General features: G+C 41.9%; 1 protein-coding gene across 3 annotated transcripts in view; it reads right to left on the bottom strand.

Moving 5' to 3' along the window:
• The window catches only part of PDE3A (phosphodiesterase 3A), a 204042-nt gene that overhangs the window by 24566 nt on the left and 153144 nt on the right, over positions 1-26332 (bottom strand). For all 3 annotated transcript variants that reach the window (XM_058805102.1, XM_058805101.1, XM_058805100.1), the window contains exons 3-4: positions 4690-4950; positions 2002-2156 (exon numbers count right to left, since the gene is read on the bottom strand). In XM_058805102.1, the coding sequence (XP_058661085.1) occupies positions 2002-2156; positions 4690-4950 (416 nt within the window). The remainder of the gene's footprint in view (positions 1-2001; positions 2157-4689; positions 4951-26332) is intronic.

Below are 26332 nucleotides of genomic sequence, written 5' to 3' on the forward strand. Positions count from 1 at the left end.
GTACAGTAAAATAACCCAAATGAACCAAACCAAACCAAAAATCTCTGACCCATATTCTTTGAGTTCCTACAGGAGAATCACTTGATATAAAAGCGGGTGAGGGAAAGAATGTGGAAGCTCTATTATTTTTCCAGTATAATGTCTACCCAGGTTCAATTACATGGGGTTGGAAGAATACAGAAACTAATCTCAAACTGACAGCTATGAGGGATTTTTGCAAATATGTGACTCCAGAAATCCAGAAGTCATGTCCCACATTGTGAGGAACAAGCTGCATGTTTTGTAACTAGAGAATCTGCCACAGGGCAATTCCAGTGTCAGCCTCTCTCCTACTGTTCAACTTATGAAATGTTTCTTTCTCCGTGACCAGTGGAGTGCTTGAATTTGGTACAGGGAAGTGGCAGATAACCAAGATATATTTTTTCTCTTCAGCTCAAAATTCTTCTCCTTGAAAGCAGATCTCTCTTGGTCAGCCAAAATTTTTAAAGCTAGACTTGCAGGATTCATTTTCCCCCTTTCTGGAATACACATTGTTTCTCCTACTGTGAAAGAAGGAGTGCAAACAGTAGGCTGGGAGGCTTGACAGAGCTATAATTACACCACTGGCTATGACATTAAACATAGGAAGAATTGATAGCCTGCTTAGCTGGCTCCTCATGCAGAGTTATATAACAACCACAGGGAAGGACCAACAATAACATTTAATTGCTCTCCCTCTCCCTCTGATTCCCATCTTGGGACACTTACACACTACGTGAGACTGGGATCAACAGCATAAATCAAATGCACCCCAGGAACCACAGGTCTGGGAGTGAAGAACATTTGCATTTGGTTACAGCTTCCTTATATTTACTTTTACTGAGGCAGATGGGACTTCTCACAAAGGGAACTTTGGCAAACCACGTGTTTTTCTTGCATGAGGCTTTCAGGGTACTCTGCAGGCTGCCTTGAGCACCTCCACACCCTGTGTGACAGCCTCATCCACGGGACACATTTAGGTATTCAAGGAAAGGCCAACCTTAGAAGGAAGCTGCTCTCTGGAGCTGCATTCCCCCAATCTATCCAACAGCCAACACTGGTGATGTTGGGCCTTCCGAGGTCCTATCTCTTTCCCTAAATTTTGAATTTCAGAAAAGCACATGAGTCTTCTGATGTCCCAGCTCTGAATTCTCTTCTTGAACGTAGTGCTTTCACTCTGATCTTCCTTTCCCCAGTGTTTCCACACTCCTTCTTCATCCACCAGCCCCAAGGTGATGGCCCTTGCTGAGGTAGGGAGGGGACCTCAACTTCGTTCTCACAGGGTGGTACCACAACTGGCTGCTCTCCACCTTCCTTTGATGGCTCTGCTCCCCTCTGACCAGAACAGAAAAGTATTCACAGAGCCAGAAGGGAGGAAATCCTGTTGTAATGACATGGTGTGGAGGTAGTACAACTTTTATTAAAATCTCGGCACATTCCCCAAACAAGCTGGCTGCTGGCTATAAGCAGCTGAGCAGACGCAATTCTCTCTCCATTCTATAGGGGGACCATGTGCTTCACAATTCCAGCTCAGGGATTAGATCCTAAGAATGGGAGATGGAGAAGTGCTTTAGGAACTGGTTTAATGTCAGGACCACATCAGTAGGTGTGTTCTTAGAAATTGCTGATGTAATTGCTGCAGTTTTTCTAGGCTGAGCAATAACCACCTAAGCAACCCCTACATCTCAAGAAAACTTTAACCAGATATCTTAGCCTTTCTTCCAATTTTATTGGGCAGTTCTGCATTCCATTAACATAAATAGTTCTTTTTTAAAATTAATTTTTCTACCCAATAATATGAATAATTTTGGCATACCCTGACAAAAAATGGGAATGCTGCTTCTTTGTCAAATCCATTTAGAGAAACATGAAGAAGTAACTCTAACACAGTTCACAGCCAGCATTTCTGAATACATTTTGCACACAGAACTAAAGAAATCTGCCCGAAGAGAAAGATAAAAGAGAGAGGAGGCAATGTGTAACCTGGATGAAGAAGATTCGTGAGGTTTGATGCTGGCACTGCGATCCCTCCTGACTGGAGCTGGCTCCAGGGTGGGCAGTCCTGTGGCTGATGTGGTGGTGGTCCAGGTGGAGGACACTCGTCTCAGCAGTCCTGGAGGCAAACTCCTCCGTAAGCGCTGTGGGGAAACCAGGGCCCTTCAGTTGGTACAGCTGCAAAACCTCTGCACATGCACAAATAAACCACTTCCATTGGCTTCATTCTGCCTGACAACACCTTTAAATCTGGGTTCTCCCACGGATTATTCATTTCAAACACAGCCAATGCTTTGAATGCTTCGACAGTCTGGACCATCCTCCCTATCTCAAGTTTAAAAACAGGTATATATATCTATATCTATATATGCACAGCCCCATAGCCACACATGTTCAACACCTGATGTGGCCAAAGGTACTTAAACAAGTTAGCAAGGCCATAAAAGTGATTGAAGCATCTGTCATGAAAGGAAAGGCTGAGGGAGTTGGAATTGCTCAGTCTAAAGAAATGTCTCAGGGTAGATCTTACCAGTGTACACAAATACCTAAAGGGAGGGTGTAAAGGAGAAGGGTCTTTGCAGGGATGCCCAGTGACAGGACAAGAGGCAGTGGAGCAAGAACTGAAGTACAAAGAATTTAATTAAAATTTAGAAAAGTATTTTTTTTTTACTGTGAGGAGGACTGAACACAGAGAAGTTGCCTGAAGAAGCTGTGAAATCTACATTAATGGAGATATTCAAAACCCAACTGGACATCCTCCTGAGCAACCTGATCTAGGCTGAGCCTAGAGAAACTTTCTCCTCAATGAGCTGAGGGACAGGACTGGACTAGAAAATCTCCAGATGCACTTTCAACCTCAACTACTCTGATTTAAACTGTCATGGGTCCTCAGAATCAGAGATTCAAGCCAAGAAAGTCTGTAAGAAAAATAAGGCAGGGGAGCTCCAACTTTTTTTCCCTGCCATATCTACTCAATCCATTGAAATAAAACTTGCACGCTCTGGGATATGATGTCTCAAAAAGCTTAGAGGAAGCATCACTGTTTACAGCAGATTTTTCTTAACCACCACTGCGTTTTTCTTTCACCTGTCTCCTCCATTTCTCCAAATAACAGGATTCACATGTTTTTTTCAAATTTTTGAAGGCAAAGATAATAAAGGATCTTTTTTGGAGCCAGATTTGCTGTTGCAGATCCCATAATTTTGTAAGCTGTTTCTCTTGTGAAGTTCTAGTGAAGTGTTTATAGCTAAGAACTAAAATAAATATATCTGCAATGGAGAGCTTGGACTTTGCCAGAGGGTTAAGAAATATGAGATGGAAGACATCTGTGGTTCTGAAGCTCAAAGTTGCGGATAAATATGTTAACACATTATCTCCTTACACAAAATGCTCAGTGTCAGATGGTTAAGGTGAAGGTCCTATATCTGCTTTTAGACACTTTAAATAAAGACATGCAAACTATTTATTTTATGAACCGTGATATATTTAGGTCAATGAATTCTTCAATCTAATTAGTTCTCTGTAGCATTAACGCATTTCTTCATCCTTCATTTCTCTCCTCCTCATAGGGTATTATGCAACAGCAAACTTGTATCTGTTCCCTGTGTGTGCTCATGTGATAGCAGTGCTCTTCCACTTAACTCTTCCCCTCAGAGCCTGGGGTACAGCCATTATAGATATGGTCACTAAAATAAACTGGGAAATGTGCTTAAAAACCTGTGAACATCCATTTTGTACATACAGCTGCTAAACAGACAAATAGGGTGGCAATTATCATCACACTAAGCTGTAATAAAAGAATCACGAGCGTTGCAATTCAGATGCCTGGAAATGCTGGAATGAATGACTGGCTGTGCCATTTAAACTGTAAAAACATAAAAGCATTTGACTGTGCAATGTACTCTGCCTATATTTAATTTTACAAGGGAGGCTGCAGTACAAAAGCATTTTGGTTTAGTTTCAGAAATGAAATGTAAGCCTTGCAGGACAGCTAATTAGCAACAAACCTACAATTCACACTACTTCAAATCTGATGTGCTCTTTCTAGCTGTTCACTTGCTAAGTGTGGGTGGTTAACACTGGTTATTTCCTGCCTGATCCCTGAGCATTCATAAAGCCATTTTTCAAGGCAGTATTACATTTATATTTATGGTTGTCATCTTTTTCTTCTCAAGACAACTTCCATGAGCTCACAGTATTTGTCATACTAATGATTGTGATATTTTTGTTAGTTTGTGGGGTACACAACAGTTTAGACTTGATCCAAAGCACATGAAGGTCATCAATAGAAACTTTTTAATTGACTTCTGTAGAGAACACAGTTTCCAGCTACGTCAGGGAAGGTACAGGTTGGATATTAGGAAGAAATTCTTCACCAAAAGAATAATAAAGTACTGGAATGCTCTTCCCAGGGAGGTGTAGAATCACCATCTCTGGATGTGTTTAAAAAAAAGGACTGGACATGGCACTTGGTGCTACAGTCTAGCTGAGGTGTTAGGGCATAGGTTGGACTCGATGATCTTAGAGGTCTCCTCCCACCTCATCATTCTGTGATTCTGTAGGTTTCACCTTTCTAATTAAGGGAAGGAAGAAGAGATGGCAGTTCACACAAAAATCCCAGTGACATCTGACAGCCCAATGACATCCCTTTAGGGAGAGGCAGGCTCCAGCACTCACCTTGGGAATTGCCAGTTTCTCTCCCTTCTCCGGACACTCCTCCGAGTCGGAGCAGATGTAGTTCTCGCTGAAGGACACCAAGGGATTCACCCTGGGCTTGTGGATGGCCTGGAAGGTCAGCTGTGTGTTGAGCAGGTTGCTCACTGTCCTCAGGGACGTGCAGACATTGGGGGGCAGTGAAGGATCAGCCAGGAGATCTGTGATGAGCCCATGGGCCTCTCCCATGACAGCGATGTCCACCGTGATGCTTGTGCCAGAAGACTAAAGACGAGAGAAATAATACAGGTGAGAAAACAGCAGTGAACAACCTGCTGGGCACTGCCTCAAGCTGTGGTGAACTCTTCACAGCTTCTGCTAAAGCATCTGCAGGTGGAAAAATAATAACATGAAATAATTCTTTAAATACAGAGAACAATGCTGAATAGATCGATCATCAGTCTACAAAGACTTTGGAATTCCATCATATCTGATTTCACAGTTTCCACCATCTGCAGCTGACTCTTCCCATCTGAATAAATTGTTCAGGCTCCCTGTGGAGACGTGGTCAATAGCCAGGGCCTATTTGCACAAACAGTTTTTTGGAGACATGGCTTGGGATGGGATGAGACTCTCCTGAGAGATGCCTGAGTACTAACTACAGAACAACTAATCTAGAAAAACTAATGTTCAGTGCTTAGGCCCAGATAAATGAAATTAATCCTAAGCATATACTGGGATTTGTAAAATATCTCCATGCAACTAAATTACAGTATTCTGGTATGGTAGCAACAACATTCTTCTCCAAGCAATTGCATATTGGGCAGCTATACCAAAACTGAAATGGAGTAAAAAAGTAGATTTGTTTAAACCTTAAGGTTGTCAAGTCTTTGAATTGACAGCTATAGAGTACAATTGCAAAGGTCTGAGGATCTTTAAACTCTAATAAACAACAGTGAGACTTGGATGCACAGAGAATTAAAACAACTAAAAATGCAGAAGGCATATGGAATTTCAATGCAGAAGTGACATTTCAGCCCCACTAGCTGGTGCACTAAAACCCTCCATAAATTCTGCATGGAGTTGCTGTTTCAAGGCACTCCAAGAGTGACCATTTTCCCTTTGTTGTGTCTCTGACACATAAACTCAGTCCTGCTGCTCCTGTTTGGGGTGTAGCAGGTGTACGTGCAGTTTCCCAGAGAGACCATTGCAGCAGATTTTGTGCTAATTTGCTTTCATGTATTTCTTAGAAAAAGCTAAAATACATAGTTTGCTTAATGGGGAAGTTATGTCTGTGAAAAGAATGTACAAGTTGCTTGGAGTGGCAAGCAAAGAGCGTGGAGAATTGGTCAGACTGAGAAGGAGAGTGATTAAAGCCCCAGCCAGGAATGACTCATGACAGCATTCATGGACCTCAAAACACAAAGAACAGAGTAACACAACTTGACACTGCTTCGTTCTCAGAAAAGCCTTTACAGGCAATAAGAAAACATATTTGAGGAAAATGATGTATTAGTTAAGTAAAGCTAAACCCCTTCCCTCTGTCTTCCCAGTTGCATAACGTGGACATCAGTCCCTTGGCAAACAGATGTTTCTCTCCATGGATCCCTCCTCATGTCCTGCTTCTTGCAAAGACTGAGGTAAGCTGCAGGACCAGAAGATGGGCTTCCTCACTCACCATCCTCTCCTGCAGCCAGAGGACCAGCCAGCCTCTTCCCACATTTCTCTGCCATGCTATGAAATAACATAAACCAGAAACTGCTTAATCTACTGGAGCACCATTTCATCCTACTGAAAAAAAAAAATTAATGCCTGAATTTAACTTAATGGCTTTTTCATTGCTTAACATCTCAGGAGTGCACGCAGAAGATTCTGGCAGATGCTAAAGAAAATCCTTAAGTTAAAGAACAAGGCTTGGGAGGGCAGTAATTAATTATCTAAACCTCAGCCATGGCAAATGGACCAAAGGAGAGTGAGGCAGAATACATCACTCGAAATGTGATGGAAGCCTCATATTTTCAGCAAAACTGTGTCATCCACTACTTGAAATTCTATTAAGCCTGGAGTAGTTGACAATCAGAGGCAGAGATTAATACTTCTATGAAGTAAACAAGTCTGACTCAGTAGGATATAAGCAGAGGCTCTGTGCAGCAGTACTGATATTTTGCAAAGCAGCCAGCATTGTTTTCCATGATTAGTACCAAGGGGGGAGAGGGAGAGCCCTTCTCCATGGATTTCTGCTTCCAGCTCCCTGTGCTGCCATGTGCGTTGGTGACCCCTGCCTTAAATCTAAGACCCAGTCAAAAAGTAAGAATGGTTCATCTATGTCAGGGTCAATTTACAGCACCATCAGACTAGTCTGACTAGGTAAAATTACAGCCATTTAAATTATTGTTTTCTAAAAAAATATCACAAATTGAATGCATGAGAACATTTTAAAACATTTTACTTTTCAGAGTCTGTGCTAAAAAACAGTAGAGAGCTGCATATGCTTTGCAGACCATTACTCAGAAAACAGATGACAATGTGTTTCCCTATAGGGCAAGGAAACTTGGAATTTAGTGTAAATCATTGTGGTGATGTGAAAGCAAGAGAGGAAACTGCTGAAAATTTGAGATTAATGTAATCACATACATGCATATGTATTGTATATATGCACATGCACACAGATAGATATGCAGGTAGTCTTCTTTTAGGGTAAAAGTGCAGATAAAATCCTTGCTCAGTCTTTTAAAGTTGTTTTTTACTAAGTGCATAGCCTCTGCATGAACTGATTTGGATTCTTTGGATTTGGATTCTTTCCAAAGCACTTTACTCATTGAAGCTCCAAGGCCAGATACTCGGGAATTGTGGCATGAACAACATTTGCAAACAATAACAAACAACTAATTTGATAAAACAAAACAAAACAACGAGGAGCTAAGATAAGGTGGACTTAATTTCACAATGGTCAGTGCTCATTTGCTCATCTATGCCAATAATTGTGAATGCAGTTCCCTTCCATGACTTTTGGATAAGACTGGCTTGCTGTTCATTTTGTGACTTCATTCCAGCCCAGATTTCAGCAATGTCATGCAGTGACTAAAACTGAAATGCTCTGGGGCATGAGAATGAGAAAGCAAACAGGCTGGGAACAAAAGCAAAACTAAACAGGCTCATTTTTAACTAAGATAAGAAGAAAAAAATAATTCCTTACAATGCTGAAAAACAGCTGGTTTAGGCCACATTGCATCTGGAATTCCTAAGTAGGCCCAAATGCACTTGCTGCATGTTTTGAGGCTTCCTTTTATGTACAGAAATTAAAAAAAATAAACAAACCTAAAACACACTGCTGCATGTGCAGGATCAAACCACAAAAGTAGCATGCCCCAGTATCACACAGATGATTTTTGTCAGGGCAGGAAACAACTCTAAGGAACACTCTTATATTCAATATGAAAACAGTATCCTGGAAAATTTTAATATACTTTAAAATTTTTAGTTTTAAATTATTTGTTTTGGAGTCTGCAACATGACTAGAAAAGTTCTCAAAATTTTGATAACCTTCACTGGGCTTTTCTATGATAGTCCACAAAATTCCCTTTGTTTTCTTCTGTTAAATTATATTATGCACAAAGCTCTAAGAATAGCTTTTTACTCAGTAGGAGGAAAAAGCAGATAAAACTGTGCAGGAAAAATGAATTTTGGAAAATAGGAATAACAAGTTCCTTGAGCCATAAGACCAGATAGATAAATTTAGGTATGAACTACTTGTGTTGGCTCACCTGGGGAGCACATTTGACATCTATACACTCAACAAATGCCTTACCACAAAGAAAAGTCTTCCCCCTCCCCATTCATGTTTTGCATATGATTCTCATCCAGCTTGACTAAAAACCACCACTCTCTCCATCCTACAAAGGGGGTGATTATCATGACAACACAAAACCAGTCGAAACTTATGCAAAGGGGAAAAAAAATCCCAAACCAATTATCAAACACAAACCACAATTCATTTCACACAGCCTCATGTTAGGGAGAAATAAAGTCTTCATTTGCTGTGGCTTGTATGAGGAAAAGCAATGAAGGCAGAGATGTTGGCCTTTCACCATGTTGCACTCAAGAGCACTCTGTAAGCAAAAGAATGGGGGAGGCAAAGAGGAAAAAAAAAAAGCAAAGGAAAGCAGCATCCAGCCTATCTTCAATCTTCACACAATTACCAGCAGCTATAAATCACTATTTGATATGGTTTCCAAGTCACATCATAAATGTTCAGGCCAAGCTGTCTGGAAACAAAATTAAAAGCAAATATAATTCTCCATTATTTTAATGTCCACAGAGCAATCTGAAGGATAAACATCAATTGGCTTCTATGGAAATAATGAATCATTTTAAAGGCGCCACAGACTTAACTACTCCACCTTCCACTGAATGACTAAGGGAAAAAGCGTGCATGCAATTCTTTCACATTTCACTTTTCTCTATTTAAAGCTCTAGAAACTGAGTATTTTTATTTTTATTTCTCTCTTATTTTGTACCAGCACATGATCTCAGATTTTCTCTTCTTTGGTGAGCAAAAAAGATGTTTATGAGACTTTTCTCCAGCTTAATGAAGCACAGCATTTCCACTGCTCTCTGGAGGTCAACCAGCCACAGGCTCTGCAAGGCACACTCTTTGGTAGGGCTGGAAATAGCATCTTCCTGTTGTCTCATCACATTGATCAAAGAAATCCTTTCCAAGGCATCTATGTAGTCCCTGGCTTTGCTGATGAGTCTTTAAAGCACCCAGGGCCACATAACCATAAACCAGACACAGAGGCACAGAAGATGAGCCCACAATGAAGGAAACTCTAAATCTTGCCTGAGACAATGATTTGAGTTTTAATCCTGGTTCCAAGATGCTGGGGATGGCACCAGCACAGCAAAGCAGAGCTACCTGACAGCAATTACACTGAACTCTGATCTGCAGGGCAGAAAGTGCCATGACTGCCACATCAAGTGTGTCTGTAATGCCAGGAAGGTGCCAGAGTCCAAGGATCACAGAGCAGCCAGAGGAAGTGTTTCAAAGTAGTTCTGCAAAGGCAGGATCTGATGAAATGGGTCTCATTAAAGAGTTAAAATTTTCGTCCCCTCCCTATATTGCAGTGAGCCCTTTCCTAAGCAACCCTGAGCCACAGAGTGAGCAGCAGGCAGCCCAGCCTGGGGCTGGCTGTGCATGGATTGAGCAGCCTCTTGCAGGGCTGGCTCTGTCATCCCTCAGTATATTAAAATACCACTCTTCTACTACTACCAAGCAAGGCCACTGATCTGGACCTTCCTCCTATATCCCACCACTGGCTAACATAAAATTTCTAGGAAGAAAATAATTTCTGAAACTTGCTCCTACCCATCTGCCACATTTCTTTGAAACTGCCACAGAGTAGCATGACTACTTTCTTTAGAAAACCAGGATGACAACACCACCATTCTTTAAGAAAGAGACACTCATTTGAGAAGGAAATACATTTTTCCCCCTTCTTATAAAACCTGTGGAATGTATCACTGTCTGTAGCAGGCTTTGTCTGGGGAGGCAGCTGCAATCCCCACATCCTGCATCTACACCTTAGGTGACACCACTCACCAGGCTCACAGTTACAGCTGACTAACTTTCTTCCATTACAGGATCTTTCAGTTCGTGACAGCTTTGTCAGCCAAAGAGCTCAGACTGAAACACACACTGCCAGGTATTTGTCTGGGGTGAATTATTTCAGTGTTTGAGAAAAATTGTTCAGACATTTACAAGGAGACTGTTGGAGTCTTTTATCCATCCTAAAAAACTATTGGTAAACTGATACCACTTAATCTGCAGCAGGCACTGGAGGTGCAGTAAGGCCTTTTTTGCTTTCCCTGCCCTGATATGTCCAGATTTGGTTGTGAAGTCCTTGGGAAAAATGAAACCAAAGCTGGCCCTGCATGACCTCTGTGGGTTGTCAGAAACCCACCATGGAAGTGCTCACCCCTACACAGTGCACACGTGTCCTCCGGCACTGTGTACAATATTCCAAAGGGCAAAGGATCACATTCAAGAAACAGAGAACACACTGGAGCTGTTTTGCAGTTTTGGTGCCGTCTGTAACTTTCGAGGGAGGCTATGGGTTCTTGCTTTCAGGTCACCTAGCAGGCTTTTCCAGATTTGTTACACACACAGAGAAGGAAAATATCCTCGTGGTCACTAGCAACCAAGCAACAGTAAAAAGAAAGATGCAGAAATAATCTCAAGGAGTGGGAGGACTGGATTTGTCCAGCTTCAAGACCTACAGAGTAGGAAAGTCTGAACCCATGTGGATGCAAATACTGGACACAGCCCAATGCAACGTAATTAAATCCCTGTCATTTATATCTGACAGAAAGGACCTCATATGAACTAACTCCACTGGTACTGACATCAAGTGGTGCTTAATTTTCCACATTTCCTCCTGCCACAGATGTAGAGCACAGCTGGAAACCCTGGAAGGCAGAGGGAAAGGGACAGGGCGTGCTGGGTGGCACAGCGTGGCAAGGGGCACAGCCATACATGTGCTCTGCCCTGGGCTCCTCGGGAAATCCCAGTCCAAGTGAAGACACTCAGCCAGTTGGGATGACCTCCTGCATCAGGCATGCCATGAGGAGGATCCAGGGAAAGCAGCTCCTGGAAGGAGGGGAAAGCACAGGCTGAGCTCCCTGGCTGGGAGCCGCCGGTCACAGCTTGCGAACCTTGTGGAAACTCTGACGCTGGTATTTGATGTTCTCAGCAGAGCCCTGGGGACACAGTCACCCACTTCCAAGGGACTTTCCGTGCTATTTGGCTGCCTAAAAACATTAAAACATCACGACTCTCCAGCCCAAAGAACTACTTGATGATGTAGAGCAGATCACAGAGTCAGTCACAGTCAGGGTTGATTACTTACAAAGTAGACGCCACTCCAACCAAACTAGGAACTTTAAAAATTATTGCTTTTAATTAAAGCACAGCAGATGGGAAAAATTAAATTCTAAATGGGACTCAAATCTGCTTTGAGTAACGCAGACCAAGGAGAACAATTCTGTGTTTCAGAGGCTGTCCTCAATTGTCTTACATTATTGTTCTCCAATTTGTACATCAGATGGTCACAAATTGGTAGCTTGAAGCTGATAGTTTGTGTTCAAATGCAGAAAACAGTGACAACTGTCTTCAGCCTCAACTTGAGCTGCAGCAACACAAGTGGGACCCAGCAGGAGTGGGGTGCTGGGTGCACATAGAGGAAGAATAAACCATCTATTAATACCCGGTGATCCTACTCGTTTGAGTTTACAGCTCCAACACGCCTGCTCAGCATGGAGAGCTATTTTAATGCTACGGTGAACTAAAACAGAGCAGCCAAATTCACAGCATGAGTTAAAAAAAGATCCATTGAAAGCAATAATCACTGCTCTGCCTTCTGTGTACTAACTAATCCTCCCACATTCTCAACTTGACAGTCTCAGTTACACCAGAGCAAAGCCAAAGGAGCCACATTCTGCCATATTTTCTCCCTTTCAAAGCACTTCAGGCTCTTTTGGGACGCAACTTGAGAAGCAACCTCACAATTAGCAGCAAACTGCAGAAATATGTATGAAAATAAACCCAGCTATTCACATCCATCTCATCCATCCATGGATTCACATCCATCCCAGCCCTTCACTAAGAACTGCTGAACAGTATGAAGAAGAGAATTAACAAATATCATTAAAATTTTAATGCAAATAAATGCAGCCTCTAAATGAGGACAAAAGATTGGCAGGGTGGAATGAAGATTTGCTACACAGGGTGTCAAATATATTTTCAGTTACTAAAAAGGAGTTGTCATAGGAGAATAAACTAAAAAAAAGCAAACCTCATAAGGTTTTAAGAATGAGTGTTGGAAACCAGAATAAGTAAAAATTAGAAACTAGGAAGTAATTATCAGTGAAGCTGTAGATAAAGAGCGCTTAATGTTCAGTCTGTTCTTACTGGATTCCAACAGGGGTTTGGAAATGACAGCAGGAGCCAGATGTATATCTTGGGCCATGTTTCCCATATGCTGCAGCAGCAGAGCAGAAGGCTGCCATGAAATTCTCCAGTGACCATGAACACTACTGAGATGTACTGGTCCATTTTTAAGAACAGGCTTTCTGTGAAGCCAAAGGTGCAGTGATGTTCTGCACCCATTGAAAAGGATAAATCCTCTGCACATCAGACTCCAGTGAGAGCCTCACTGCAGACAAATTGGTCCAATTTCAGCATTTTTTTCTTCTCCATCAGACCTTGTGGTTTGCATTATTTCAGTTCTGCTGACTTTAAGCACTCACACTAATACCAGTTAATAGCCACTGAGTGCTAGAGATGCCTCCTCCTCTTCCTCATGACTTTATGTCACTAATGAACTCCTCTGTGAAAAGAATTAATCATTTTTCTGTAACACTTGGCTTTGGATTCTTGTATTATGACTCATTCAAAAAACCCCAGCTGTAGCCCTAGGGACTGGCAGCCCCCAAATCCTTCATCATAGCTGCTGCAGAGCTATTATTTCTCTAAAGAACAAGCTACTAACATCCAAAGCCATGAGCTGCAAAAGTCACATTTAAGCATGCACTAGATGTGAAAATCCCCCACCTCTCCTGGATTATTTATTGGCAGACTCTTCAATGAAGATCAGAACAGAGAGAACCAGTAATTCATGTACAAGAAATACAAAACACTATCCTCTGCATGCCTTCTGTGATATTAAAATATTTTTTTTTCACTTACCACAGATATAAACTGACAGAGCAGCAAGCCCTGAGGACTGCTTTCAACCTACTTCATCCTTGACCTGCAAGGACCAACTTAAAGACACACAAGGTTAGTGTATACTGTGGGCTTATTTTGCCTTTGCTGTCACAAATGAAACAGAAAAAAAAAATATTGCCTGCTGAGATACAAGGTGGACATCTGATAACCACAGGTCAATGCCTGCATCAGATGGCCATTTTCAGGACTGCTGTTCTGCCCTTTAATCTACACACTGGATGCTAAAGGCTCTAAGATTTTCTAAGTCATTTCAGCAATCTCTAATTTCTTCCATGTAGCTGGTGACAGATTTGTCTTGTGACAGATTTGTCTTGTGCACAGTTTTAATCTAAGAAAAGTCTTACTTACAACTGGTGTATTTAAGGTTGTGAGCAGTGCTTAACTTGCACTTTAGAAAAAGAAAAAAGTAAAATGCATGTAATATTCCTAATTATGACACCCTGGCTGCCTCTCAATTCTAATTAGAGATAGACCCAATCTGTACTTCTGCATCATTAATATCTCCCCATACTGAACTCTGGCTTTCTGGCTCAGGGTCTGCACTATTTTATGAGGCCCAAACACTTCTGTGTTTTTCGAAAGCTTAGATTCAAACTCACATCTAAATATAACAGCACCAGCTTCTCATTTACAAAAGGCAACAGAGCCATAGAGACCAGAAAACAGACACAGATCATGAAGCACTGGTGCTTATGCTGGCAACCACACTTGACAATGATTTCTATCTCCACTGTGAGTTATGCTTTCTGCTTCGATGTGGACATTAAGGGAAAGAAAAATAAACTGTGGGTTGCACATGGGGCTTTTTAAAATGTTAAATATCCTTGTGAAGCTGAACTTCAGTAGTTCATCTGAATCTACTGCAGTAATAAAGCAGTGATGATGCATCAGTAAGTGCAATAGAAGCACTTACTACCACTGAGTAGGTACACTAAATAGGTCCTGGCAGACAGGTTAAAAGCCTCAACTGAATTTTTGTAAGGAGTTTGAATTTTTGAAAAAAAAAATTGGAATTAAAAGTCCTAATTGACTTTTTATATAAGGAGGTATAGAAAAGAAGTGTCAACACACAAATCTGTTTTACCATCTAAAATCAAAGACTTGGGAAGATACATCAACACAGAGACTTGACATTTTAGCTCAGAACTGATGCTGTTAATTGGTGCACACAGTACTGGGCTATTTGCTGATGAGATTTATCATCACATGATTCTGCCCCAGAGCTCTCTAATACAGAGAACAGTGTGGTGTCCTCACCAACGAGAAACAGCAGCTCAAGGATTCTGAGTGCACTGACAACTTCAGGCAAACACAAAAAGTATTTTGTACTGACAGAAAAATTATTTGTTTTGGAATTGCTGGTGACAGAAAGGGCTTATTTTGGCTTTGCTTCAGCAATTTTAGGACAGTTTTATTAAAAGATAGGAACAAGAAACTGCGTCAACTTCTCAAAACTTAAATCTTTAGTTTGAAAATGATGAAAGGAAGTTCCTTAGTTTTTTTTTTTTTTTTTTAAAACTGTTATGGTTTCTCTTTGTGAAGAACAGCCTGCTGCCCATATTTGCATTGTTTTATTTATTAGACTTCTGCAGAAGCTTAGTGTGTCCTTTGTTGTCAGAGGCTCACAGTTGAATTAAGTGGGATCCATAATGGATTAGACTCCAAAATAATTTCAATATTCAGGTTTGTTAACACTGGTGATCTAAGGCAGAGTATTGAAGCAAAAGATCCTCCCAAAAATCAGTTTAACTTTGAGGGGTTAAGCTCAGAGCAACACAGATAAAAGACCAGTTTAATCACAAGAAAACACTTGACTTCACAGGCCTGACCTTGGTGAGCAGTCACGTGCAGCTCCCATCACAATGCTCTGTGTGACATATTTGTTAACAAATTGGAGCAGACCACATGCTGGACTGTTTGCCATACGGTGCTCTGGCTGATCAGCTGATGAAGCATATGGATTGTGTCTTCCTAATGCTCCAGGATCTTCCTGACTGCTTCCATCTGAGTCTTACCAGTGGCCCCAGATATCCCACTTATCCCATTAAAGCAAAAGAACCAAAGACATAAATTGCTGATCAATTCTCTCAGTACACCCTCCTTCTTCTCCTAATGCATTTGAGAGATTTTGGCAACAACATTAGGAAACAAGCTTCTCTAGAAAGAAAAATCACTTCATTTAAATGATTTGTTCTTTTAATTACTGTCATTCCTAGCTAACACAGAGCAGAAAATGCATATCAATAATGCTCACTGTGCAACAGGTTGGCATTTTTCCAAGAATCTGAAGACTAACCTTAATCTAAGTAAAAATTTATTTGTATCCATTTTCTCTTTTAATGCAAGCTACAACTGCTGTGGAGAGTAAAGCTGAAGCATTCTGTATGATGCTACAGCAAAATGAAATACCCAACCAAATTAATTATGGACAATCCTTTTATGCACTTGCCCTTTTATGCACTGACAGATCAAAGAAACATTCTTGGTTTCCAATCAATAAAATCAAGGTGGCACAAGAAGGCAACATGATGAGTACCCACTTCTTGGGCCTTTTAGGAAAGATGCCTTCCATTAGGATGGCACTTTTCTGGCATGATATAAACATGCCTATAATAATTACTAACTATATAATTATTAAACTCTATACAGAGCCACAGTAATATACCTCACACACATGTTAATACCTCAGTTTAAATAAGGGAAGGGGAATTGATTGGAAATAAATGAATTAACATTTAGTTGGTCTTATTTTTTAATTGAGAAAAAAATGCAGATCAAAACCTGTCTCTAAAGACTGTTTAATGTTTTGTGTAGGCCCGTGCCAGCTACAAACAACCAGACATGTTACAAATAGGACTTCACACTCAACTCTGAAACTCGCTTTGTGTGAGTTTGGGTATACTTTGAAACCAGTCAAACAAGACAAAACCATGTTCTGACCCTACATAAAATGCTTTAAGGGCTTGCTGATGTGACCAGCCTAAATGGAAACCATCCAAAGGACATTCCACCATGTGCACAAAATATTTTTTTAAAAAAAGAACCTGTCCATGGGCAGGCTTTTAAGCACACACAGTAACTATTTCTGCTAATGGAGGACCTCTAAAAGGAGGTCCATTAGCTCTGTACAAGCAATTAATGAACCCACCTTTGACTGAAGACAATCTTTTCCCCGTGCACCAAGCTGCCAGCCACGGAAAAGCCCACATGGCTCCAGAGCAGCAGCTGAACTCAGCTTCCCCCCAGGCAGCAGCAGCCCTGGTGAGGATTAGGAATGGACTGGCCAGCAGGAGCAGGGAGGTCATTCTGCCCCTGCACCTGGCACTGGTGAGGGCACACCTCAGTGCTGCGTCCATTTCTGGCCCCTCAGTTTGGGAAGGATGTTGAAATGCTCGAGTGCATCCAGAAGATGCAATGAGGGATTGGGAACACAAACCCTGTGAGGAACATTTGAAGGAGCTGGAGCTGTTTAGCCTGGAGAAGAGGAGGCTCAGAGGTGACCTTATTGCTCTCTGCACCTTTCTGAAGTGAGGCTGCAGACAGGTGGGGTTGGTCTCTGACAGAATCAGAGGACACAGTTTCCAGCTACGTCAGGGAAGGTATAGGTTGGATATTAGGAAATAAATTTTTCTCTGAAAGAATAATAAAGTACTGGAATGCTCTTCCCAGGGAGGTGGTAGAATCACCATCTCTGGATGTGTTTAAAAAAAGACTGGCCATGGCACTTGGCGCTACAGTCTAGCTGAGGTGTTAGGGCATAGGTTGGACTCGATGATCTTAGAGGTCTCCTCCAACCTCATAGTTCTGTGATTCTGTGATCCGCACGCCAGCCCCTCATTACTGACAGGACATAATGAGGCAGGAGATCAGGGAGCAGCTCTGGGCTGGAACCCAGCCTCAGCCTTGCCTAGGAGCCAAGCCAGGCAGACTGGGAGCTCCCAGGGGATGGACCAAGGGAGCCCAAACTGTCCCTCCTCTCTCTGAGGGTCTCTGCCTGCCCACCAGGCTCTCACAGGGTCAGAAGCATGGTGAAAGGTGGAAGGGCAGGAGACAGGGTCAGGCAGCACAGATGTGAGCACATCCAGCTGCACTGTGAAAATCAGACCAGGAGAAGGGGATGGCAGTGAGAACATTACATTCAGACCTAGTCTGAACAGCTGTGCCAGGCTGGAGCACAAATACTTCCAAAAATGAGCACACACCTTGTGCCAGGTGACCGCTCCAGGTGAGTCAGTGCCTCAGGAGAAGGTGTGAGGTAAAAGCCATGCTACAACTGAGCAGAACTCTTTACACAGGGATCATCCTTTATGATCCTGCCGCTTTAGGTGCAGAAAAGCCTTTCCCGTGGATCACCAGATGGCACTACTCCTCCTTCAAATCAGGACTGTAGCTCTGCTGTGCCTGTGAAATGCCATCATCGATTTGGGAGGAAAAAGATCTTAATCCATGGTTTTTAATATATTAGCTCAGTAATCTCTCACTGCTCACATTCTTTCCAACAATCTTGCAGATCTTGTACAAACAACAAAGAAATTGCTGCATCTGGAGGAGGTGGAGGGAGCCTCATAGCATTTTGAACCGACTCTCATACTAAAATATTCCATAGCAGAAGGATTGCAGAAGTTTCTCTAGGAACACAAAACTCCCCAGCAATAGATGCAGTGCTTGTATTAAGAAAGCAGAATTCCTTTCAGAGAAATAAGCCCAACACATAAGGTTAACATATACATGCCTCTCACTTCTCCCCATCTTCTGTTTCTGTCTGTTATCAGAGCTGCTGCAGATGCTAAACTCTACCTGGAACTGTGAAGTGTTTCAGCATGAAAGTATTTCCTAATCTAATTAGAAAAAATTCTAATTTTTCTAATTTGGTTGAAGTTTACTGCATTTTTCCCCCCCCCCAAAAAGAGCTGTTGAGAGTTATCCACATAGAAATAATAATGGAAGGTAGAAAATGAAAGCAGATTAAAATGCTAATAAAGAAACATCAACACACATACACACAAAAAGCAATATTTCCACGTGCATCTTAGTGTAAACAGCTTTCTTTCTTTTTGATCTTTTTGAATTGCAAAAAGATGCAAAGTATTCACATTTGCATGTCCTCAGCTGGGTACAAGCTGATGTCAGGCTGTGGAATACAGCTCATTTGGGATGGAAGGGACACGTTCAAACTGAAGTCTCAAAAGCCTCTGATTCTTGATGAGAAGAGTGATATTTTTTTTTTGCTTGTTTGCTTTGTGTTTAATCCACCACAGGACTCCTCTGCACTCAAGACCTTACAAATTGAAAAACAGAGGGGCAAATTAATCTTGCAGAGTGACTCCTCTGACTTCACCAGGAGTCACAGCAGAACTGAAGTCTGCCTGCTGTGCTCATGAGCTGAATTCCCTCCCAAAACAGATTTTTTGTTTTTCTCTGAGCAGCTCTCCCCCCTTGCAGCTCCCTAGAAGTTGACAGGCTGTTTCCTGCTCCATGATCTGTGAATCACGACGTGCTCGCTGCTCCCCGGTGAAATTAAATTAGCTATGGGAGCACAGCATGAGCAATAACTTTCCCTGAGATGCCAGCCCTAAAGAAACTCTGCATTTTCTTCCTCCAGTTGAAGAATGGAGTTATGAAAGCAGGGTCAAGTTGGTTATTACTCTTCGGACTCTGCAACATCACCCAGTCTGCTCTGAGCCAGTTTAAAATTATTTCTCCACTTCCTAGTCAAGAATATAATGGCACCAGATTTGAAGAGTCCAATAATTCAGTATATTTATTTGTGTGTTCTTCTGTGACCACTTAACAGCATGTGAATTACAGCAATGCTTAACATACACAAATACCATGATAAATCACCAGACCTTAGTGCATGTCATACAGCTGGGAATTTGGTAAGACAAGGGTAAGCAGTATTCACACATGGCTTATCAAGCAGGAAAGGGGAGTTGGTGCATTTCAAAGTGCCTTTCAACAGCACTTTGTTAAGGAATGAAATATTCACACTTGGAAAGATCATAGGGTTATGTTGTCCCATTTATTTTTTTTTTTCAGATATGTGGCCCTGGGGAACTTGCACACATCTTTGTCACTGCAGTGTACTCTGAGCAGGGATGCACCACGGGGGCACATCTGAAAGCTGAAACTTTCAGAAAACAAAAGAGAAATTTATTAAAACCTGGTTTGTGAGCTCAGATTATTGCTCATTCTGGAGCCTATGGTAATCTCAGACAGGTTTAGGGGAGTTTCAGTTTGAAATTGTGAGGTAGATGGCAAAACCAGATTATTTAGCCTCCTTTCTGCATCACCACAGAGTCCATGTGCTCCAACAAAGGTAGTTTGTGTTTGCTTCAAGGAAAAATAAAAGATGCTCCCATCTTTCCTTCTCAGAAAGGAAAGATGGGAGCACCTTTTAACCTGAGAAACTACTGCAAAGATCAACTGATCTGCAAGAAGCAGAAATCTTCATGCTACCTAAAATCAAGTGTAGCTTTCCCTTCTCCAACATTCCCATGTTCCCCTGTGAGCCTTGCAGGTTCCTCCAGGTTCACTTCTCCAAGGTCCACTGAAAATCCCATCATAATCTCCCTCTCTCCTGGGTTAGTTGCCAGACAAGGGCTGGTACTGGAGTCGCAGCATCAGTGAGAGATTGTTCTGGCCTTCCAACTCTGCCATGTCCCCTGCCCAGCTGCTGTGGAGATGGCTCAAGCACAGCAAAGTAAATTGGTTTAATCTTGTGCATCTGGTAGTGAGCTCCCAGTCATCTGTTCAGGGGTATAAAGGGACTCTCTTCCATTTCAATGCATCCATCATGTCACAGCCCAGCTCTAGTGATGGAGCCTGAAAACTTCAAAACCTAAACCCTGACAGCTCCTCTTCTCTGCTGATATTTATCACATTGTTAGACTTGCACATTTGTTCCACAAGCTACTGAGTCACCTGAGCCTGAGAGACTAAGTAACCCTCTTAGAGCTAAACCCTAAGTCTGTTTATTACCCTAAATTCACAGAAGTATTCCTTTGTCATTCAAAAAGAAACCCACAAAACCTCTGCACAGCACAACTGCCTAGAGACTTTCAGAATTTCCACATCAGCCAAATGAACATGAAGTGAAGCCTTCATCTCTGCATCCCCTAAAGGATTCCCAAGGCAGCGACATCCCACAGAAGGCCCTCTGGGTCCTGGAAGGTGCAGAGCACTCTTTGCCTACAGAGTGAGCAAAAGCTTTAGCCCACTTCTGGGAATGCAAATGAATGGGATCCACGTGACCCCGGTAATAAAAGGCTCCTGTCTCTTTGCAAAGCATTGAAATGCCATCTGGCAATTTTGTTGACGTCAGCAGGCACAGAAAAACAACCACCACCTCCCCCAAAAAAGCAAAAGCCTTGGGCGGGAGGGGGAGGAATGCAGAGCTCCATGGTGTGTGTGCTTCAGGCTGGTGCTACTGCAAACCTCAGCCCAGAGCCAGGAATTCTGCAGCAGCACTGCAGCAAAATTCACCCCTTGCCTGTGTTTTACCCTGCTGAGCAGCCCTGGCAGGCAGGGCTCAGATCAGAGATGCTGCCAAGCACCACACAAGCAGCACTGCATCCTCCTCTCCCACTCTGCCGGGCCACTGTCAGGTGCTGAAGTTTGAATGTGAGGAATGGATTTCTCAGCACACACTACGGGGAAAGACACAAAAACTTCCAGCACTGCAGGCTGGGGAAGATGCACCACTCATCTAGCTCCTTTGGCTACACTTCTTGCACACTGATCTGGAACCCACTGAAAGAAATTCTGTGCTAGTTTAAATAAAACATCACACCAACATTTCACGGTGGCAAGAGAGAAAAGACAAGAGATGTACAAAAAAATATGTACAACAAATTCTACACTTCTTTTCCTTTCTTTATACTTAAAATTAGTCTTAAAACTTATTTTCAGACTAAATCAACAAATTGAAATACAATTAAACATTGTAAAGTCACACTAGGACCGATGTACAGATCCTGTGGGGGATAATATTATAAGCTGCAGGTACTAATTTTAAATTATATTTAATAGAAGGTGTAATATTACCCCTAAGTATTACATGCCATTTGGAACAGAAAATTTGCTGCATTTTCATGAAAAATGCCAATATTTTAAGTCAGTAATATAAGTTACCTTATCTCTGATAAGCTATTATAATACTATGAACATGCGTGCATGCAAAGAAATCAGGTATCTTTTTGTATTAAAGTACATTTTCCTGTTATCAGAGATCTCTTCAGTTATTTCAGTTAACAACTCACATCCAAATGCAGGAAAGGGCAGCAGAGCACTGCTTTAACACAAACTTCAAAAGGATGGACATGTCCTCCATGAAGCACATTTAAATCCTGAAAAAAGGAGCTCAGGAGTCGCTTTTAACAAGGGATTAGAAATTTTACAGTAGCTTTGTGACAGAAACACAATCCCCTCAACATTATTCCTCAAAAAAATGAGAACCACACAGGATGGGTGATGATGAGGAGAGAAGGAGGAGGCTGACCTGTCATCTAGGGCCACATGCTCTCACTTGTCTCACCAAAATATTGTAAAAAAGTACATTCTAAAGGCTCTACTTCAAGGTTTCCCTGGCTGAATATTCAAACCTGCCTGAAGTAATAGCCCTTTTTCTCTGCCCTGCTCATTGCCCCCCTCCTCCCCCTTCTTTAACACATCTCCTCTTACTGAATGAAATCGAGGCATTTTCCTTACAAAACTGCTCTTTGAATTCCTAATCTCTGCCCCAGTGTAATTTTTTAACAGCAAATCAAAGCAGCACTGTGTAAATAACTGCAAGGAGACAGCTCTGCCTGGAAACTGGAAAGTTTTCCTTGCTCTCATTTTAAGCTTGAAAGCTTATGCTCAATTCAATTAAGAAAATTTATGGGTAATTCCACAGTTTCTTCCCAGTTCCTTATGTTCTCAGGCAGCCAACCCAGAAATGAACAAAATCCCTGACAAGTGACTACTTTCTGCTCGCACATGGGCAATTATGCAGAAAGTGTGTATTTAATTGAGTTAGTCGTAAATCCTGACTTAGGAATGAATCAGAGGATGGAGAAGAGATACAGCAATTCCCCGCTGCCATTTCAGGTTTAATCACTTCTGCTTAAGGTTTATTTATTGACTCCATAAAATGCATAAACAACAAAACCATCCTTCCATAATTTTATAGGTATTAAGCCACCACTTGAAAATGTACGAGAGTAAACTTAAAGCTACACACATGACAGGCAAGAGAGATTTTCTGGATTCTCCTCCTATCTCTCAGGTCTGCATCACATCATGTCTGTTTCAACTATAAACAATTTTCAGAGTTCACAACTGAGTCCCACCCAGTGACTCTGTTTAGAAGACTCTCCAGTAAAGCTTATACAGTTCAGCAATAAATAAGAAAATTTCAGGCCTTCTTTCACTGGTCCCAGGGTAATATTTCAATGAACTCATGGCAAATACAGCCCCTGAGGACTGTGTTATTGCCAGAATCAGCAAGATGCCTCTCCATCCATTCAATCACCCACTCAGAGAAAGTTGTCCACCCTGTGTCTGTATGACAAGTGTGTGTTTTACTTCTTGAAGCTGATGCAGAGCCTGGAGCTCCTCGGCTAAGAAAAGAAATGGCTGTAGAGACATTCCCAGAAAGTCTTACCAGCTCCGCTCCAATGAACTCTCAGCTTCTCGTGCACATTATGTCCAGACAGATAGCAAAAAATTCAGAATTGCCAAATTTATCTAATTTTCAAGGTTTGTGGGGGCTATTCACACACTGCCATCCACTGTGCATACATTAAATGTGCCTTACTCAGAGGGAGCCCATCACTTTGGCAACTGTACCCAGTGTGGGAGGAAAGCAGTGCCACTTGCAGATTCTCCTGTACAAATATTTGTTTGTTCTTGCACGGGGAGCATTTCCTAATGCTATTTCCTGTTTTCCAGTTGCTTTGTTCTGCTGTCCAAGCCAGTCATCTCTCTCTCTAATCAGTGCTGTCTCTTTCCCTGCCAGGTACCTCTGAAAATTTCTTTGGGCCAATTCCTCTGCTGTTCCAACTACTTGTGGAGTTCCCACTTGAAGTCAACACTCAGGGAAGCCCCTTTCCCCTTCACTGCCCTCTTTTCTTTTGGAGATCCTTCCATATTTCAGTTTGGAGACTAGAGCTGAGAAAGCTAAACCAGCACAGCAGGCTGGCAGGTGACTGCCTGCACTGAAGGACTTCTCTAAACTGAAGGCAAGCTGAGCTGAAAGGCTTGTAAAAATATTTCAGGCTCCTGAATTCAATATTGAGTTGTCAATCAAAGAAATTAATATAAACCTGTGGAAACCCAGGGCACTGGGAAAATTCCTCTGTCTGCTCTGGGGCGCCCTGACCCCCAGGGCAGCACTGACTCTGACCCTCATTCATGGAGAAAGTTTCCTGGACTTCAAGATAGACTGGAACCCACAAAAGTGTGAAATAGAGAGAGCAGGGTAGGTGTATCACTGGGTGAGAAATTGAGGTTTTGGGGTTTTTAGTGTGTTATGGATGGAAGCAAGATGGAGGGCACAGGGTGTCATCCTGGCTTTCTTCTTCATGCTGCTTCTTCCTCCTTCTCCATGGATTTGGGTGGCATTGCAGCTCTGTGGGATCAGTTATTGGGTTAAAAGGGAAAATAATCTAGGTGTCAGCTCTTAATTGGGTAGTTTAGTCGTAAAAGACCTTGTAACAAGAGATTGTTGGCCATTCTGTGCCTTCTAATGAAAAGCTGCAGAACTCACAGTAGTGAGACTGTTTTACTGATAAGAAATAATAAACACCTGAGTCTCAACACAGGTGTTTATTCAATCCAGACCCCAAGAAACAGAAATAAACCCAGGGCCATGTATGTGGTCAGGCCACTGGAGATGATTCCCCTGTCCCTGTTTGTGTGCCAGCCCCTTGCTGAGGGCTGTTTCCCCACTCACAGCTGATAGTGCAGTAAACACCTCTGGCAGTGGAAAGAATGTGCCCTTGACACAATCCTGGCAGCCACTGCAGAGCCAGCCAGGGAAGGCAGAATAAGGAAATCCCAGCCCTATTGTATTTGCAGGGAAATGTCCTGACAGAGGCATGAATGATGAATTTAACTCCATGTTCTTAGAAGGCTAATTTATTACTTTATAATACTGTATTATATTAAAGAATACAATACTATACTAAAGAGGATAATTATTAAATGCTAAAAAGATAATAATGAAAACTCATGACTCTCCCCAGAGTCCTGACACAGCTTGGCCCTGACTGGCCAAAGAGTGAAAACAACTCACAGCAGAATCCAATGAAACAATCACCTGTGGGTAAACAATCTCCAAACACATTCCTTACGTGAGTACAACACAGGAGAAACAAATGAGATAAGAATTGTTTTCTTTTTCTCTGAAGCTTCTCAGCTTCCCAGGAGAAAAATCCTGGGCAAAGGGATTTTTTCAGAGAATGTGAATGCCACACAGTTCCATGCACTGAGGAGTACAGATCCTACAAGGTGCCCTTTTATCCATCCCAGTGGTGGAGCTGAGAGCAGATTGCTCACCAAGGGTGTGAAAGGGTCCAGTGGAGCCCTCACTGCCCTCCTCTGAGGGCTGAGTATCCTCACCTGGGGGCACTTCCACAGATTTTACCACAGCAGCATAAATCACAGTCAGAAGCTCAACCAAAGGTTTACAATGCAGGTTCTATGCTCACATTTTTATAGCCCATTATAGAACAACAGAATTAAATATTTCCACTAGGCTGAAAGTGCAAAAGTGGTAATGTCCTGGGGAGAACACAAATTATAAAGATTCCAGATAAAATCTCTGTACTAGGATCAGCAGTGGTGAGAAATTACAAGTCATTGATTACATTACAGCCTTGCAAAGATCCTTGTGGATCTCCGAGACACCATGATCTTACCTCTCAAAAAAAAAGAAAAAATTAGAAACATAGGTTCCCATCAAGCAAGTTAAGCAGGTGTTTACTTCAGTACTGTTACTTAATAATGGTGTGACCAAATTTGTTTCCCACACTAGGGTCCTTTACTACCTTTACAGCAGCCTCCACAACCTAAGCAGAGATGTGTACAATTATAATTATTTTGAGAGAATGCAATTTAGCCATGTTTTCACTATCACCACAGGAAGACAGAAAGGATTTTAAGGGAAATGGGGAACCACAAGAAGCCACGTGCAGACTACAAACTGTGCCTACAGTCAAGCATCTTACCAAATGGGGCCCTTGCAAGTGGAGCCCTGTCAGTGCATCCAGTGCCAGCTGATGCAGAGAAATGCTGGACTGGCCGCTGAGCTTTGCCATTTACTGCTTTTACTTTCTGATTTCATCAGGAGAAAATTATTTCTGACAAATGGCAGCTAATTCACATTTGTGAACCTGCCTTTTTGTTAACCCCTGAGTTCTCTGCTGTGCTGCTGGAATCTGAAATGTGAGGAATTCTCAGAACTTTGGGCCTGTACGCTAAAGCTTAGAATTAAACACAGGATTTGATTTGAGACTTTGGAAAAGGCTTCTAAACTTAAGTGCTAGAAGTGGATTTATAGTTCAAAGCAGTTCAGTAGGAGAAAGTTTAGAGTTTTAGAGTTTAAGATATAAAAGTAGTTATAGAGGTAAACTAGGAGTTTAGAATGTAGTACTGTAGGTTTTTGTGTCATAACATGATTAATCAAGAAATCTTACACTGTAGTATAAGTCTATAAGACAAAATATTTAAAGATTAAGTCAAAAACATAAATATCCTTGTTGGCAATGTTTTATAAATTAATAAATCTTTAAAAAGTCTTATAACTAAGGGTTTTAGAACCTTTTAAACTATACTATTAACAATGTGAGCCAAACTCGCCCTTCTTGCTTATGCAAAAGATAAGGAAAATAAACTGTA

This window comes from Ammospiza caudacuta, chromosome 5 (genome assembly GCF_027887145.1).
Source record: "Ammospiza caudacuta isolate bAmmCau1 chromosome 5, bAmmCau1.pri, whole genome shotgun sequence".
NCBI classification, from domain to species: domain Eukaryota; kingdom Metazoa; phylum Chordata; class Aves; order Passeriformes; family Passerellidae; genus Ammospiza; species Ammospiza caudacuta.